Source organism: Oryctolagus cuniculus, chromosome 11 (genome assembly GCF_964237555.1).
Source record: "Oryctolagus cuniculus chromosome 11, mOryCun1.1, whole genome shotgun sequence".
Lineage (NCBI taxonomy): Eukaryota > Metazoa > Chordata > Mammalia > Lagomorpha > Leporidae > Oryctolagus > Oryctolagus cuniculus.
Window position 1 is genome coordinate 123,042,341 of NC_091442.1, and position 17,449 is coordinate 123,059,789.

General features: G+C 58.3%; 1 protein-coding gene across 3 annotated transcripts in view; it reads right to left on the reverse strand.

Moving 5' to 3' along the window:
* MLC1 (modulator of VRAC current 1) overlaps positions 1–17,449 on the reverse strand; it is a 31,309-nt gene that overhangs the window by 5,931 nt on the left and 7,929 nt on the right. For all 3 annotated transcript variants that reach the window (XM_051839228.2, XM_002723225.5, XM_017339264.3), the window contains 7 exons: positions 16,834–16,923; positions 15,720–15,773; positions 15,403–15,504; positions 7,098–7,199; positions 6,204–6,275; positions 3,574–3,690; positions 115–171 (listed from right to left, as the gene is read on the reverse strand). In XM_051839228.2, the coding sequence (XP_051695188.1) occupies positions 115–171; positions 3,574–3,690; positions 6,204–6,275; positions 7,098–7,199; positions 15,403–15,504; positions 15,720–15,773; positions 16,834–16,923 (594 nt within the window). The remainder of the gene's footprint in view (positions 1–114; positions 172–3,573; positions 3,691–6,203; positions 6,276–7,097; positions 7,200–15,402; positions 15,505–15,719; positions 15,774–16,833; positions 16,924–17,449) is intronic.

Sequence of the window (17,449 nt, forward strand, 5' to 3'; positions counted from 1 at the left end):
TTCCGCTTCCCTTCCAAGTCCCCAGGGCTTCTCCCGATTGACGGACTCAGCAGTCTGCGGCCAGCCCCAGCCTCCCCTCCCCCACACCCCAGCCCGTAGATGCATGATGCCTACCAGACACTTGCTGGGACACTCCGCGGTCACGTGACTGGCAATGGCACTTGGAAAGCACTACGAGAGGAACAAGAAGGATTTCAGGTTCCCGTGGTCAGAGTCCAGATCCGCACTGTCAGACCCAGGCCTGGGGGCGGGGCCTCCCCCAGGTCTATGCGCTCTCAAGTCCTGATTGCACCTCTTCATTAGCCTGGGGGAGACCTGCAGGAATGGCACGTCAACACCTGAGTTCTACCCCTGAGCCCCGGAATAATCTGTGCCCTCGGGTGCCTGAAGTCCAGGCCCAAGAACCCACGCAAGGCGGGGCTCTGTGTTGGGCGCAGCAGCGTCACCGCACGGCCCACACGCCAGGCCCTGTGCCGTTCCCGCGATGCTCTGTCAGAGCCCGTTGCTTCCGGGGCACGGTGGTGGTCCCACTGTGCACTGCGGCTTGCGTCTGCAGTCTAGTCTGAGGGTGCCTGTTGCCGCAGACAGCCCTACGAGGCCAGGGTTTGCGGTGGCTGCGTTTCTCCACGGCCAGACTCGGGCCCCTGGGACATCCACTCTGAGCACACGTGGCGGCGTCTGCCTGGGCGCCTCTGCACCTGTCACACCTGCTTTAAGGAAGTGACTTAATCCTCCACGCTGCAGGCAGTGGGAGGTGCTGAGCCCTGGGGGCACCCACACATGGGCCACTGCCCCTGGGGCTCCAGGAGCCCAGATTGCCAGTGACCCTGTGACCCCGTGACCCCATGTGTCTCCCACTCTGAAGTTACCCACCCTGCCGTGGGCAGTGGGGACAACGGGGGCCCTGACCTGCTGGTGGGGGTCTGTTCCTGTTCGGCGCTCTGGGGAGAAGGTGAGGGACAGAGGCAGGCTCAGAGCAGTGGGAGCCTGGGCAGCAGGGGAAACACGGGGCAGGGGAGCAGGTGAGGAGCCACAGGTGCAGAGGCCCTGAGTGGGTAGACCCGGCCCAGCTACCGGGCGACATCCGGCCAGGCCAGGAGGCTGAAGGGTCAACACAGGGCCTGAGTGGCATTTCTAAAAGGGCCTCCGCCTGCAACCGGAGCAGGGACAGGGGAAGCCACGGAGGGCGAGAGTTGGCCTGTTCAGTCCAGCGCCGTGCCCTGGACGGGAAGGAAACTCAGCCAGAGAGGTGGGGGCAGCTTCTGCAAGGGCCTAGTTCAGGAAGGGCCTTAGCCTTCAGCCTACATGGACCCCAGCTCTGTCCCTCCACCCACAGGCCTGGGCCCCTGCTGGGCCTCTGGTCATCTGGGCTCCAGCCAGGATTCAGGCAGGTCGAGCTGGTTCACTCCCCACCCAAGGGGAGCCCCACTTGGCATCCCTTGCTCGCCTCCCTGGGGCCAGCAGCCCTCTCCCAGCTGTGTCCACCTTGGAGGAGGGGCTGGGTCCAGGATGTCAAGGAGAGAGCGCTTGGTGGGTGTGGGGTGGTCCACTGGGTCTGGGGAAGGCCATGTCAAGAGGGCTGGCTGTGGGGACCAGGGTGGGACAGAACAAGGTCTTTCACTGTGAACTGGTCCTCAGGGAGCTCCAGGCCAGAACCCCAGGACTGCAGGGGCTGGCCGCACCCCTGCATGCTGCACCTTCCACTGGGACAGTGATGTGTGGGTGGCTCCCCTGCGAGTGCTGGGTCCTTGTAGCCAGCCTGGCCCTCCAGGAGGAGGCTCCGCCCCACACTGTGCCTGTTCCTGCCCCCCTCCCAGGAGTCCCAGAACTCAACCATAGCTGGCATGAGTGCCCAGGTGCACTGCTCTGAGGCCACCCCCACATCCGCAGCAGGAAGTTGAGTCCACAGCCGATGCGGTGTGACCACCCAGGCTGTAGCCATCGAGCATGGGCACAGCCTGCTCACCACTGAGTGCGCAGCTTTAAAAGGCAGGTGCCAGCCGGCACCGCGGCTCAATAGGCTAATCCTCCACCTAGTGGCACAGGCACACCGGGTTCTAGTCCCGGTCGGGGCGCCGGATTCTGTCCCGGTTGCCCCTCTTCCAGGCCAGCTCTCTGCTGTGGCCCAGGAGTGCAGTGGAGGATGGCCCAGGTGCTTGGGCCCTGCACCCCATGGGAGACCAGGAGAAGCACCTGGCTCCTGCCTTCAGATCAGTGCAGTGCGCCAGCCACAGCACGCCAGCCTCAGCAGCCATTGGAGGGTGAACCAATGGCAAAAGGAAGACCTTTCTCTGTCTCTCTCTCTCACTGTCCACTCTGCCTGTCAATTTAAATAAATAAATAAATACTTAAAAAGGCAGGTGCCAAGGCTGGTGCTGTGGTGCAGCAGGTAAAGCTACCGCCTGTCATGCCCATATGGCAGTCGGTTTGAGTCCCAGCTGCTCCACTTCTGATCCGGCTCCCTGCTAAGGCACCTGGAAGTTGTAGAGATTGGTCCAAGTGCTTAGGTCCCTGGACCCACGTGAGAGACCCAAAAGAAGCTTCTGGCTCCTGGCTTCAGTCTGGCCTAGCTCCAGCCATGGCAGCCATTTGGGGAGTGAATCAGTGGATAGAAGATCTCTGTCTCCGTCTCTGTAACTCTGCCTTTCAAATAAGATGAAAATAAATCTTAAAAAAAAAAAAAAAAAAAAAAGGCAGGTCCCTTCTCAGTAGCTTCAGCAAGAGTCCTCGTGACTCAGAGCAGTTCAGGCCAAGAGCCGCTCGATCACATGGGGGCCGGGCAGGCCGTGTGGCTGGGCTGCTGACCCCTGCGCACAGGCCCCACCTGGCCGCCAAGGGGCCGTGTGGCATGTGTCTGGAAGCACAGGGCGCAGGTGGATGGGAGCAGGCGGGCCTGCACCGCCCATGCAATGGCGTGAGGACTCAGCCACTCTGGAACCCACAAGGCACTTCGTGCAAAAGAAAGGTGCTGCCCTTTACGGAATTCAGGAAACGACACCAACTGTTAGCGATGGTTAAGAAGAAGCAGTTAACAGGTCGACCCCCGTAACGCAGAATTCTCAGATTTTCAGTGGGTATAAGCAGTGGCGCGGAGGCCTCGTCAGCTGGGGCGCTGTCACACAGCTGGTTCCCAGGGGACAGGACCTTGCACCAAGCCTGCGCTTCAGCCCTCAGCCGTGGCAGGCACCCCCTCCCGCGTGTCAGTGCACTGCGGGAGGCCAGGCTGGGACCCACCGTGTGCTCCCCGTGCAGGTGCAGCCCATGAGAGAGGGTGGGGCTGTTGGCGCCGCCTCAGTCAGTAACCAGGCCTGCTGGCTCTCGCCAGGTGACCTCTGGTTTTCAGAGTGATTGACAACCACACACAGGCATGTTTTCCTACCTGGCTCGGTGCACGCCTCCACCCTGGAAGCAACGTGCGAGACCTGCAGCTGGGCTCGGGCCTCGGGGCAGCGGCTCAGGCCACCGAGGGGCTTAAGCCCTCCACTTGCCAGCTCAATGACCTCCGACCCTGACTCTGACGTGGAGGCTTCCTTGCTGGCCATGCACCTTTAAGAAGAGGCTCGGGGTACTCACGGCCACCAGGATCCAGAAGAAGGTCACAGAGAGGTGTGGGCCCGAGACTGCGTCGTCCACGTTCAGGGCTATGACCCCCCCAAGGACAGCAGAGACCCCGGCAATCACCTCCACCACCTGGGGAGCGATGGGACGGCGTCACCCGCGGGGACCACCACACCCGCCGCGCACTGCCCTGGGGAGATGGCATGGCCCCCGCGATCCCAGGGTGCAGCGGGCAGGTGCCCACACCCAGGGCCAGGCATCCACTACCCCACACACGGCCCCGGCCTGCAGACAGGGACTTCTCCCTTCTTCTCTCTCCTGCCACAGAGGCTGACGTAGGGTGTGTGCTGGTGGAGGGTCAGAGAGGCTGCGGCTGCGGCAGACACAGGGATCACCGGGGAGGCCACACCACAGAAACACATAAATGAGGACTGGCCGTGACGCCACACATGGTGCCGCGCGGTGGGGAAGGCAGTCACGAGAGGCTCAGCCAGCGGTGTGCCGGCCTGGGACACAGGTTTGGGACAGCTGGGGAGGGCCAGCTGGCTTCTTCATGTTTGGGGGCACAAAGTCCAGGAGGGACAAATGGACCAGAGAGAGACGGCAGCCATGGGAGTGAAATGCCAGAAGCAGAGAGACCACCTGCAGATGGTGACAGGCAGTGGTGGGCGGGGACAGCAGGGACCACCTGCAGAGACAGTGACAGGCAGCGGTGGGCGGGGACAGCAGGGACCACCTGCAGAGGGAGGTGGCCACACTGACTGAAATTGCCAAGCCAGAAATCTTCCCTGGCTAAAATGATCACTTAAGAATGAGGTGCTGGGGCCGGCAGTTGGCGCAGAGGATTAAAGCCCTGGCCTGCAGTGCCAGCCTCCCATATGGGTACCGGCTCTAGTCCCGGCTGCTCCTCTTCCGATCCAGCTCTCTGCTGTGGCCTGGGATAGCAGTGGAAGATGGCCCAAGTCCTTGGGCCCCTGCACCCATAGACCCGGAAGAAGCTCCTGGCTCCTGCATTCGGATCGGCGCAGCTCTGGCCATTGCGGCCATCTCGGGAGTGAACCAGTGAATGGAAGACTTCTCTCTCTGTCTCTACCTCTCTCTGTAACTCTTTCAAATAAATGTAAAATAAATCTTAAAAAGTAAATAAATAAATAAACAGAACTAAAGTGTGAACTTAAAAAAAATGAGGTGAGGGGAACTCAGGAAAATCACACCACACACCCTTTCAGAAACCCTGCAAGGATTATGGCACAACAGGTAAAGCCATGGTCTGTGATACCAGCATCCCACATCGGCACCGGTTCCTGTCCCAGCTGCTCCACTTCCTATCCAACTGCCTGCTGATGGCCTGGGAAAAGTGGTAGAAGATGGCCTGCCACTTGAGCCCCTCCCACCCATGTGGGAGACCTGGATGAAGCTCCTGGCTCCTGGCTTTGGCCTGGCTCAGAACCAGCAGATAGAAGATTCTTCCTCTGTAACTCTTTCAAACAAATAATTTTTTTAAAAAGAGAAGAAAAAGAAACTCTGCAAGGCAATGCATTAAGAAGAGACATGGATCCAGGAGGAAGCACTGGGAGTTGAAGGGAGCAGAAGTGGAGTCTTGGGAGCAAACCCGGCTGAGGGGCAGACAGGGAGCCCCACCTCCGGTGCAAAAGCAGAGACCTGGGGTAGGCATCAGACAACAGAGCCAGGAGGGACGGTGACTACAGCCCCAACTGCCCGGAGAAAACTGTGTGATTTCTTAAAGTACCAAGAGCAGCTCCTCACACAACCACGAAGACACTTTCTTTTCTGATCCAAAATTATTTGGAAAAGGAAGGAAGATGCTTCAACCAGCTCAAAGAAGGCAGAAAGGGCAGGAAAATGGAGAACAAAGCAGACGCTGGACACAGAGCGAGTAGGTTCACGCAGGAGGCTGGAGAGAGGGCACAGAAGGCTGGACGAAAATAAGTGAGCAAGACACACGCCTGAGAACACAGCGGACAGTCGTGGCCAGATCCAGACGAAGGCCATGGATGAAGCTGAACCAGTCGATACGGATGCCACGGCCACAAGTACGCTGAAGGCTGCTGGATAAGCATGAAAACAATGAAATCCACCACGGAACAACCCAGACTGGTGTGCCACCGAAAGCGCGGGCCCCAGAACTCTGGCCCTGAGTGTGAGTCTCATCAAGTGTCTGTCCCCACAGTGTCACATGGAGACACGGCCGGCCAATCAGGAGCACCCACTCACATCAGGCCTCTCAACACATCTCCCACTCACAGAACACGTGGACCAGAACCACAGGCAAGACGTCAGGCGAGGGCACAGAAGGAGAGGGCGGCCATGGTTTACCCCCAGACCAGGGCCCTTCCAGAGCAAAGGGGCCTCCTCAGGGCTGGGGGCCCAGCCGGCACACACCCACGCCGACACTCCTGTGCCTGCACGGCACTAACTTCCACCTCAGCCCCAGCCCTGAACACGCAGCAACACCAGAACCTCTGTAGCCGGCGACCGGAACGTCCCCTGCAGACGCGGAGCAGGGCCTCGCGTGCCTTCTACACACACATCTAGTCACCCTGCGAATACGAGAAGATCTCACCCAGACTCAGCCCCTCCGTCAGTGAGACACGGACAGAGGACAAAAGGAGCAGTGCTCTTACTGAGTAGGACTTCAGGACCCGAGCAGGGAACGCCACCTCTTCCCCCGGACTGGTGCTCTCAGGAAGGGCGCCCTGCAGGGAGAGAGCCTCGTCAGCCTCCAGCAGGGGCACAGCGACAGTGGTGTGTGCGCCCGGGGGTGGGTGTGCCCCATGGATGGTGCAGATGGTGGGTGGGGCATGTACCCTTGGGGGTCAGCCATCTGGGGTTGAATCTGGCTGGCCCTGTTCTGAGATGTGGTCCCTGGGGGTCAGCCGTCTGGGGATGGATCTGGCTGGCCCTGTTCTGAGATGTGGTCCCTGGGGGTCAGCCGTCTGGGGATGGATCTGGCTGGCCCTGTTCTGAGATGTGGTCCCTGGGGGTCAGCCGTCTGGGGATGGATCTGGCTGGCCCTGAGATGTGGTCCCTGGGGGTCAGCCGTCTGGGGATGGAGCTGGCTGGCCCTGTTCTGAGATGTGGTCCCTGGGGGTCAGCCGTCTGGGGATGGAGATGGCTGGCCCTGTTCTGAGATGTGGTCCCTGGGGGTCAGCCGTCTGGGGATGGACCTAGCTGGCCCTGTTCTGAGATGTGGTCCCTGTTCTGAGGTGTGGTCCCTGGGGGTCAGCCGTCTGGGGTTGAATCTGGCTGGCCCTGTTCTGCAGTGTGGTCTTCAGGTTTCAGGAAGATGCAAATGTGGACATTTTCCTGGCACACAGAATTGGGCTTAGTTACCATAAGATATTTTCAGCAGATCTGGTGTCTCCATGACACCACTGGGGCTGAGTGCTTGATGGGGAGAAAGTGGTGTGGGGTCTTTGTCTGCACCTTCCCGAGGCCATCGGCCACTGAGCCTCTCACCCCCAGGCGCAGACTGGACCCCATGGAGGGCGCGACTCCATAGGGGGCACCCCACCCACCTTCTTCTTCCTGCGAAGTTCCTCGCTGGACCGGGCGGAGACGATCACCGTGGCTGCCATGAGGAGCTCCAACAGGAGCAGCAGGATGAGGTTGAAGTTTATCTGCCAAGGGAGGGCGCAGGTGGGTCACCTGGACGAGGCACAGCGGGCGGCCACTGTTGGGGCACGTGGCTCCGAGGACCCTCAGCTCAAAGGCCACACAAACAGGCCCCGCGGCAGGACCCGGCCGCACCGTTCTCACTTGCGCTTCACACAGAAACCTGCAGAGCAGCCCCTTGCAAAACCTCCCCACGCTGAAACACGAGGGCTTTGGGGCGTGCAGGAACTAAGCCGGCTGCCGCGTGTCTCAGAAAGGCCGCTCAGGAGACCCCGTAACCGGGCAGCAACCGGAGAACAGATTGTGAAACCAGAGGGGGGGACCCGTGTCCCTCGGTGGCGCATACGGTGCGTGTGCAAGCAGAAAGGGGGCAGAAAGGGGGCAGGACGCAGAAGTCTGGGCAGCGGGGAGACGTGGGTCGGACGCGGGAGCCACCAGCCGCAGGGGCCGAGCTTCACACGCTGCCCGGGGACGAACCCATCTGGCTAACCAAACGCACGCAGCCAGTTCAGCCTCAGTACCTTAGTGGTTGGAGGGTTAGGGTGGAGGCCGATCGCGGGTGGAGTCTGGGGGGGCCTTTGGGGGTCACTGGTTGGGATTAGGGTCCCAGGGTGGGGCCAAGGCACAGTCCTGGCAGCTTGGAGGAGACACAGCAGTGGGGAACTGCTGCTCCCTGGCTGTCTGGGGGTGTCTCTATTGGGCCATGAACCTCCAAACCGTGAGCTGAAATAAGCCTTCCTTCTCCCTAAGTGACTTCTTCCCCGCATTGTAAGTGACGAGAGCCGGCTAGCCAAGCTGATCCACAGTCTCCCCAGACAACGGAAGAACTCTGCCAGTCAGAAAAGGCTGCACTAACCACGCCTTTCACCTCCCTCCTCTGCTGCTTTCCTACCACAGGGGACCTTGCTGACTCGGGAGGCAGCCCTTCCCTGGGCGGCGAGGACTTCCCAGGCACACAGCCCCTGCCCCCACCTCCTCCCTGGGCTCGCACACTCAGGGCCACAACCCACCTGCTCTCAGCACCCCAGGGCAGGAACCAGGCCCCCCCGGGGGCAGCCCCACCCCCAGCACCCGTGGAAGTTTTTCCAGCCGGCTGTTCCTGAGCTGCTACCCTGCCTCCCCCTCCCTGCCCACCTGTGAGGACCCTGCTGCCTCCCCGTGGGTCCCATGTGTGCCGTGCCCCCTCCTCTGGGCACCTGCGACACTCGTCTCCTAGGGAATCATCACCTGATCGTCCAGCCTCACACCTGGGGAGCCCGACTTTCAAAACAGCGGCAAATGATAAGTTTGATCTGCAGGCCAGCGCCGTGGCTCACTAGGCTAATCCTCCGCCTTGCGGCGCCGGCACAGCGGGTTCTAGTCCCGGTCAGGGCACCGGATTCTGTCCCGGTTGCCCCTCTTCCAGGCCAGCCCTCTGCTGTGGCCAGGGAGTGCAGTGGAGGATGGCCCAGGTGCTTGGGCCCTGCACCCCATGGGAGACCAGGAAAAGCACCTGGCTCCTGGCTCCTGCCATCGGATCAGCGCGGTGCGCCGGCCGCAGCGCGCCGGCCGCGGCGGCCATTGGAGGGTGAACCAACGGCAAAGGAAGACCTTTCTCTCTGTCTCTCTCTCTCACTGTCCACTCTGCCTGTCCAAAAAAAAAAAAAAAAGTTTGATCTGCAAAATCCCTCCATAGCTGCCCACAGCACTGGCGGAGCACTGGTAGAACCAGCCACGCACTGGGCCACAAAGCAAGGCTGGCTAAGTTCCAAATCCATGTACTGCAGGCAGAGGGAATGGCATCAGGGGTCTGTGTCATTAGGGGAGGGTCTTTAAAAATAACTGATATCGGGGCTGGCACTGTGGCTCACTTGGTTAATCCTCCACTTGCGGCGCCGGGTTCTAGTCCAGCTGCTCCTCTTCCGGTCCAGCTCTCTGCTGTGGCCCGGGAGGGCAGTGGAGGATGGCCCAAGTGCTTGGGCCTCTGCACCCCCATGGAAAACCATGAAGAATCACCTGGCTCCTGGCTTTGGATCGGCGCAGCGCCGGCCGTACCGGCCATTTGGGGAGTGAACCAACGGAAGGAAGACCTTTCTCTCTGTCTATAACTTTGTCAAAAACAAAAAAAAAAAAACAAAAAAAAACAAAAAACTGATATGTGCTTACTCAGGCTCCTGCCCCAAATGGCCAGGCCCTTGGAAGAAGCTCTAAAGAGAGAATGGATCACAACCGGGCAGCGAAGTGGAGCAATGAGGGACCTACGACCGCACACGGTAGGGGCCACAGACGCAGCTCCCACCCAGGCCTGGAGGGGAGGGCTGCAGGAGGGAGGAGGCCTTGATAGAAGGCCAGCTCCTGGCCAACCCACTCCAAAGGGGATAAATATCCCAGGCTGTGTCTCAGGTCCCGAATGTAACCCCATGGTCCAAGCCCCATGGAGGCCAGAGAGCAAGGGTGCCCAGTGGACAGTCCATGCCAGCCACCTCCTGGATGGACAGCGGGACAGGGGAGGAACGTGGAGCTGGAGGAACAAAAAGGGAAATTTCTAAATACTTAGAAGGAAACGTTGACCAAACGGCAGGTGTGGGCTTCTGGGGCACGGCTGAGCTGGTGCTGACCGGAAACGTGCCGAGGACGAGAGTGGCTGACGGGGGAAGGGACAGGAAGTTGCCATGGGAGCAGAGAGCAAATCCACACGCAGCAGGAAGAAAAGAAGGAAAGGATGAGCTCACGATGCACACAGATACAGAATAAAAAAGAAATAAGCACAGATGGCCCGGATTAGAGATGAGGAGCTACAGCGGGAAAGCCTGGCTACCTGGGCACATTTCTGACAAACAGTAAGCAGCCTGGGGGTAGCGGTGACACCTGCACCCATATACAAGCTCCAGCTCCAGCTCCACTCCTGATTTCCGCTTCTGCTGTGCACACCCACGTGGGGGACCCAGAGTTCCAGCTGTCTGCAAGGAAGGGGTGGCACCAGTCCCATATACAGAGAAGCAGGGCCTTAGCAGGCGCCCAGGCGTATGGAGCTCAGAGAGACAGCGTCATTTTGCAGGAGGCCCAGACCTGGCTGTTATGGGCTTATTTTTTTTTTATTTATTTATTTTTTGTTATAGGCTTCTGAGTGAACCAGCGGATGGAAGATCTCTGTCTCTCAATCTGTGTGTGTGTTTCTCTGTTTCTCTTTCTCTCTTTTTCAAATAAAGATTTTTAAAAATCTAACACAAGAGTTTTTAAACGTAACACAAGAAAACTCTAACCACAATAATGGAAGACCCGCTCACCAAAGGCGTTCAGTGGGGCGATCTCCGGTGAGTTCTACCGGACTTTCCAGGAAGAGCCAGTTCTTATCGAATCAAGCTGCTCCGGAAGATGGAAAAGCTGCCCTTGAAGCCAGGCCAATCCTGCTTCCAAGGGCAGGTGAAGGGAGCAGAGGCCCACTTCACTCAGGAGCCTCGATGCACAGACCCTCACCAACCCTGGCCAGGCAGCCACTGGGGCGGAGGACGGAGACCAAGAAAACCACCTTCACACCAGAGAAGCTGGGCAGCCAGCTCACCGCATGGCCTGGCTAGAGGAGGAGGGGTCAGGGGTCACCCACACCTGCAAAGGGCACTGTCAAAGTTCCACATATATTTATGTGTTCAAAATTTTTGAAAATGTAGCAAACCAGGACTTGAAGAGAACATTTTTCTTTTTTTAAAAAAAAGATTTATTTATTTGAAAGGCAGAGTTACCGAGAGGCAGAGGCACAGAGAGAGAGAGAGAGAGAGAGAGAGGTCTTCTATCTGCAGGTTCACTCCCCAGTTGGCCGCAGCAGCCAGAGCTGGGCCGATCCGAAGCCAGGAGCCTAGAGCTTCCTCCAGGTCTCCCACCCGGGCAGGGGCCCAAGCACTTGGGCCATCTTCTATTACTTTCCCAGGCCACAGCAGGGAGCTGGATGAGAAGTGGAGCTGCCGGGACTTGATCCGGCACCCATGTGGGATGCCAGCACTGTAGGCAGCAGCTCTAGCCACTATGCCACAGCATCAGTTACATATCAAAAAGTTAGTGGCAGGGCCAGCGCTGTGGCGCAGCAGGTTAACACCCTGGCCTGCAGTGCCAGCATCCCATATGGGCGCCAGTTCAAGACCCAGCTCCACTTCTGACCCAGCTCTCTGCTATGGCCTGGGAAAGAAGTAGAAGATGGCCCAAGTCCTTGGGCCCCTGCACTCACGTGGAAGACCAGGAGGAAGCTCCTGGCTCCTGGCTTCGGATCGGCACAGCTCCAGCTGTTGCAGCCAATTGGGGAGTGAACCAACAGATGAAGTCATCTCTCTCTCTCTCTCTCTCTCTCTCTCTCTACTTCTCCTCTCTCTGTGTAACTCTGATTTTCAAATAAAATAAATAAATCTTAAAAAAAAAAGTTAGTGGCCTAGTGGTTAAGGTGCTGCTAGGGACGCCTGCATCCCATATTGGAGAGCCTGGCTCCGCTTCCAGTTCCAGCTCCTGCTAGTGCTCCCCTGGGGAAGCAGCAGACGAAGGTCAGGTAGTCGGGTCCCTGCCACACCTGACCTGAGTTGCCAGCTCCTGGCTTCAGTCTGGCCCTGCCCCAGCTGTTACAGGCATTTGGGGACTAAACCAGCAGATGGACAAATCTCTGTCTTTCAAATAAATAAGAGTTAATGGAGGTCCTCAGTGATACTCCACTGCCATGCAAGGATAAGATGAGATGCCACTGCACTGTGTGACAGTCCTGTAAAGAAAAGACATACCCTTGAGCCATCATTGTTTGCAGATGATGTGGTCAGAACACCAACACAGACCCCAGAGATCGGCAAAGGTGCCAGACACAAAATCATCTTACAGAAATCCATTTTCTTAGATTTTTTTTTAAAAAGATTTATTTGTTTGATAAGCAGAGTTACAGGGAGGCAGAGCGAGAGCAAGGGCAAGAGAGAGAGAATCTTCCAACCACAGATTCACTCCCCAGATGGTCACAAAGGTTGGAGCTGCACTGATCCAAAGCCGGGAGCCTGGAGCTTCTTCCAGGTCTCTCCACACAGGTGCAGGGGCCCAAGGACTTTGAAGAGAGCTGGATCTCTTTCCCAGGCCATTGAAGAGAGCTGGATCAGAAGTGGAGCAGTTGGGACTTGAACCGGCGCCCATATGGGATGCTGGCACTGCAGGTGGCAGCTTTACCTACTATACCACAGTACCGGTCCCCAGAAATCCATTTTAAAATGTGGGGGAAATCTAGAGGCCAGCACTGTGGCATAGTGGGTAAAGCCACCACCTACAGTGCCGGCATCCCATATGGGTGCAGGTTTAAGTCCTGACTGCTCGACTTCCCATCCAGCTCTCTGCTAATGCACCTGAGAAAGCAGCAGAGCATGGCCCAACTGCCTGGGCCCCTGCACCCAGGTGAGAGACTGGAAGAAGCTCCTGGCTCCTGGCTTCCAACCAGCTCAGCTCCGGCTATTGCAGCCATTTGGGGTGTGAACCAATGGATGGAAGGTCTCTCTTTCTCTGTCTCTCCCTCTTTCACTGTAACTCCACCTTTCAAATAAACAAAAAATAAATCTCTTTAAAAAGTGGAAAAATCTGGGGCCGGCACCGTGGCTCACTTGGGTAATCCTCTGCCTGCGGCGCCAGCATCCCATATGGGCACCAGGTTCTAGTCCCAGTTGCTCCTCTTCCAGTCCAGCTCTCTGCTGTGGCCCGGGAGGGCAGTGGAGGATGGCCCAAGTGCTTGGACCCTGCACCTGCATGGGAGACCAGGAGGAAGCACCTGGCTCCTGGCTTCGGATTGGCGCAGCTCCGGCCATAGCGGCCATTTGGGGGGTGAACCAATGGAAGGAAGACCTTTCTCTCCATCTCTCTCTCTCAGTGTCTAACTCTATCTGTCAAATAAAAAAAAAAAAGGTGGAAAAATCTGAGTAAGGTCTAACCCTACCTACACATTGTGCCAATGTCGGCTGCCAGCTGGCGACCACCTGCTCTGCTTCTGTGAGATGAGGGGTGCACAGGACCTCTGCATCATTTTTGCAAATTTTTTTTACTTAAAATATTTCAAAAATAGTTTTAAAAAACAATAGCCTCTCTACCCTAGCCATAGCCAGTCTGAAAATGTAATTTAAAAAAAATCAGCATTCTCCCCGGTAGCGAAGCTGCAAGCTGCGCAGGGGTGAGCTGCCCAGGAACACACAGCACTCAGTCCTGGAACCCCCAAAGCAGCCCGGAAGCGCAGAGGTCAACAGGGCCCCGACCTCACAGAGCGTCCGTGCGCTTCAGGTGACCGTGCAAAATCCCACTGCGGCTTCTGGGACACCTGTTCTGAGATCACTCACAATGGGAACGTCAGCGTTGCACAAAGCGAGGGGAGTGGGACAGATGATTTCTCACGTGACGCACAGCAGGGCACACCCAGGAGCATGGAGCCGGTGAGAGCCGCAGGACTTGGATCCTGCCCCGAAGCAGGAGAAAGACAGGATGTGGAAGGCACATGGGGTGGAGCCGCAAGCAGCAGCCTCCGCGGGGCCCTGGACACAAAGGTGGAGAGGCCGCGGGGCAGGAGACCAGCCTTGCTCCAGCTGCCGACACGGCTCCAGTGTCCCTGTCCTCGTCCTTGTCCTCGGAGGGTGCCTGATTCACCCTGAGGGCTCTGGGACCATCTCTCCAACCCCTGAGAGCCTGGGCCCCTCCCGGCTGTGCCCCAGGCTGGACCTGCTCCGTGGCAGGCAGCAGGTGGGGCCTGTGCTGTGGGTGACTCCAGGCTAAGCTGGTCCAAGGGTTCCTCTGCCCTGTGCCGAGACCACGCTGCCCACCAGGGAAGCTGTCCCACCATTCTTGGTGGCGGGGGACATGTCCCCAGCCTGTTCCTCAAGGAGGGGCTTCCTTCCACAGAGCCACAGGTGACGTGGTCTAACTGGACAGCAGAGTCTAGGAGAGCTGGAATTCCTGACCTCCTGCAGACTGATGCTGTCTCTCCGTGAGCTCCACACGCCTGGGCACGTGCTAAGGCCCCACGGCTTGTATATAGGACAGGTACCACCCCTTCCTTGCCCACAGAGTTGGAAGGTGGCGGAGTTCTTTCCTCACCACGAGCCACTCTTGGGTGGACTGCTCTCACTTCCGCTTAGAGGTACCACACTTGTTTCTTTCTCTCCCTCTCCCTCCCCCTCCTCCCTCTCCTTATCCCCCCCCTCCTTCACAGGCATTTCCATGGATGTATGTTCATTCCCTCTCCATTCAACAGGTAAATTCTGTGGCTACGTGCGCATGGTGCCCCTCTCCGCGTAGTGCCTTTGTCTGCAGGAGACAAGACCCTGGACTGGAACCCGACTTGCTCACTGCGATGCCCCTGGGATCCTGGGTGCAGGTGCATCCACTGGGGGTCCATCGGAGAGGAGGGCCCCACCCATGACGCTGGTTCTCGTGCGGGTCTAGGCCTCCGCTGGTGTGTCCTAACCCACTGGCTGTCTCGCAGAGCTTGTCATGGGTCGTGGACCGTCACATGTCTGACTGTAAAGTGACACCAGTGTTGAATGCACAAGGACCGTCACATGTCTGACTGTAAAGTGACACCAGTGTTGAATGCACAAACAATGGTGCTGGACACTGCGTCTCCCACCAGGCAGCCTGGCCAGTGCTCCGAGTGACGCCAGCGAGTGGGAAGGAGAGTGCCCTGCCTTGTGCCGGGTGCTCTCTCCCGCCCTCCGTCGCTTTCCTTGCCGTGGGCGCCTGGCGGGGGCATCCCTGGGATGTCTTGCGTTTTGCACAAAGCGGGAAGCTGCCTCGCTTTCTCTTTCTCCTTCCTTCCTCTCTCTCTCCCTCTCTCTCCTTTGTCTTTTTCTTCCTTTCATTCTCTTTTGAGGTCTGCCCAGGTCCTTATTTCAGTGAGCTTTCTCTCCTTGTCATGATCTAAACTGTGTGTCTCCCTCGACATGGGTGAAGTACGGCATCGTGTTACCTACCACTCGTTGTTAAGGACCATTGCAAAAGAGATATTTGAAATATTTTTGTTGATCAATAAATCTGTCCACTGGAGTCATCCAGAGTTCAACGAGATGACTCTTTTCCTCAGAAGCATAAATACATAAATACAGTGCCCAGCCTTTGTCCCACCCAAGAGCCGTGACCAGCGTTGCCATGCCCGTGTCCGTCTCTGCCGACACGGAGCGCGCCCCTCAGCAGCGCCGCGGCAGACGCTGACCACCCGCGACCACGCCCTTCCCAGGGACTCACGTTTATTGCCGACGGGTTCAGGACCAGTTTGCATCCAAACCAGATCAAGCAGGTCGTTGTGACAGCGAACGTGGCAACAAACAGTATCTGGAAGTTGGGGATCTGAAAAACAGGAGGAAGGGGTCCCTTCTCTGAATGCCAGGGACAGGAAGGGGGCAGCAAGGCAGGCTCCCTGGGGTGAGGTGGAAACCCTGGGGATGGGGGCACCGAAATCCCTTCAGCGTGGGGTGGGGACGCCTCTGGGACCCTCTTGGTGACCCAGCCACAGGCGTCTGTGGGCAGGCATAGGCACACACGGGCTTAGGGGATGGACTCACCGCATTGATGTCCCTCCTGGAAGCCACAAAGCTCACAATTGCTGAGGGGATGCACTGCAAGGAAGCCAGACAAAGTGGGCGAGGGTCCCTGAGCACCCAAGCTGGGCAGTCACAGCTATCAAACAGCGCAGCGCAGCCCGGATCCGAGTGCCTGGGACCCGCCTCTCCTCCAGCCTCCTGCTGACTCACACCTTGGGGGGCTGTAGGTGACAGCTCCCTGCCAGCCACATGGGAGACTGGGTGGAGTTCCCAGCTCCTGACTTCTGCTCAGCCCAGCCCTGACTGTTGTCGGTATTTGGGGGAGTGAGCAAGTGAATGAGAATTCTCTCTCTCTCTCTCTCTCTCTCTCTCTATATATATATATATATATATATATATATGCCTTTTAAATCAATTACATAAACAAAAAATAGTTTTGAAATGATGTGTTAAAATTCTAAGCTTCTGGAATGATCTGAGCCGCATCAGCACGACCACATCTGCGGTCCCCTCAAGGTGCGGGACGTGCCCAGGACTTCAGCACTGTCTATTCCGAACAAAGGTCTTGTTTCCTGGAGAGCGAGGACGTTGATGCTGGAATCCGCCTTGCGGCCCTCGGAAGTGCAGGGCGGTCCAAGGCATTGCCAGCAAGAAGGCACTGCCTGTGAGGAGGGAGAAACGCTCCCTTCACACTCAGGGGTCCCAGGGCCTCAGGGGCTCTCGTCAGACCCCTGACCTCTGCGCTGTGACCCCCAAGGCCAGGAGTCAAGGCCAGGGTAGGCAATGGGGGGTGGACAGCGTGGGCTGGCCCAGGCCTGGGCTGCTCCTGTGGGCCACAGGACCCCGGGTCTGGGCAGGAGTGAAGACGGGGGCTCTGAGGGCACACAAGGGGACTGGCGGGGCAGGGGGCAGGAGAAGGCCACAGGGTCAGGGCCTGACCAGGGGCTGGACAGAGCAAGCGCACAGGCGTTTGCAGGGTGAGATTCAGCCCCAGCACACCAACGATTTTCAAAAGGAACAGATCCTCGAAGCTAAAGCCAGAGGAAGAGAGTCTGTGAGGCAGGACAGAGGCCTGTGAGTCTCAGGGCGGAGAAACTGACCTGGGCCCGAGAGGCAGGGCGGGGACGCTGCTTACCGAGCCGGCCGCACAGCGCAGGTAGTCCATTTCTGAGGGGAACACGCTCCCCAGGTACAGCGAGCACCCCGAGGTGACAAGAAGGCAGCTCTGCAAGAGGCCGACACAGACCCGGGTTGAAACGTCTGAAGCTCAGCCCAGGGCTGCGAGGGCGAGTTGGCTGCTCTCCCTCATCTAACAGGCCATGGCCTCAACGGCAGCTGTGCCTGGGCCCTGCTGACCCGGAGGAGGACACAGCCCTGCCCCCTGGGAGCAAGCACCTCACTCTAATTTCAAGGAGGGGTGGGTGCTCCCCCAGAAAGTGCCTTCACCCCGGGACCCGCACCTTGGAGGACGCCCCAGATCTGGGAACGGGTCCTGGAAACACAGCCCCTCAGCTGCCTCTGCAGGAGCCAACAGCCAACACCTGGAAAGTGGAGTCTGGCCATAGTGGAGCCTGAGCAGCGGAGGCCCCCATGGGAGCCGGGCTGCCCCTGTGGTGTAAAATCACACCAGGGGCCAGCACCGCAGCTCACTAGGCTAATCCTCCACCTGCGGTGCCGGCACCCCCGGTTCTAGTGCCAGCTGGGGCGCCAGATTCTGTCCTGGTTGCTCCTCTTCCAGTCCAGCTCTCTGC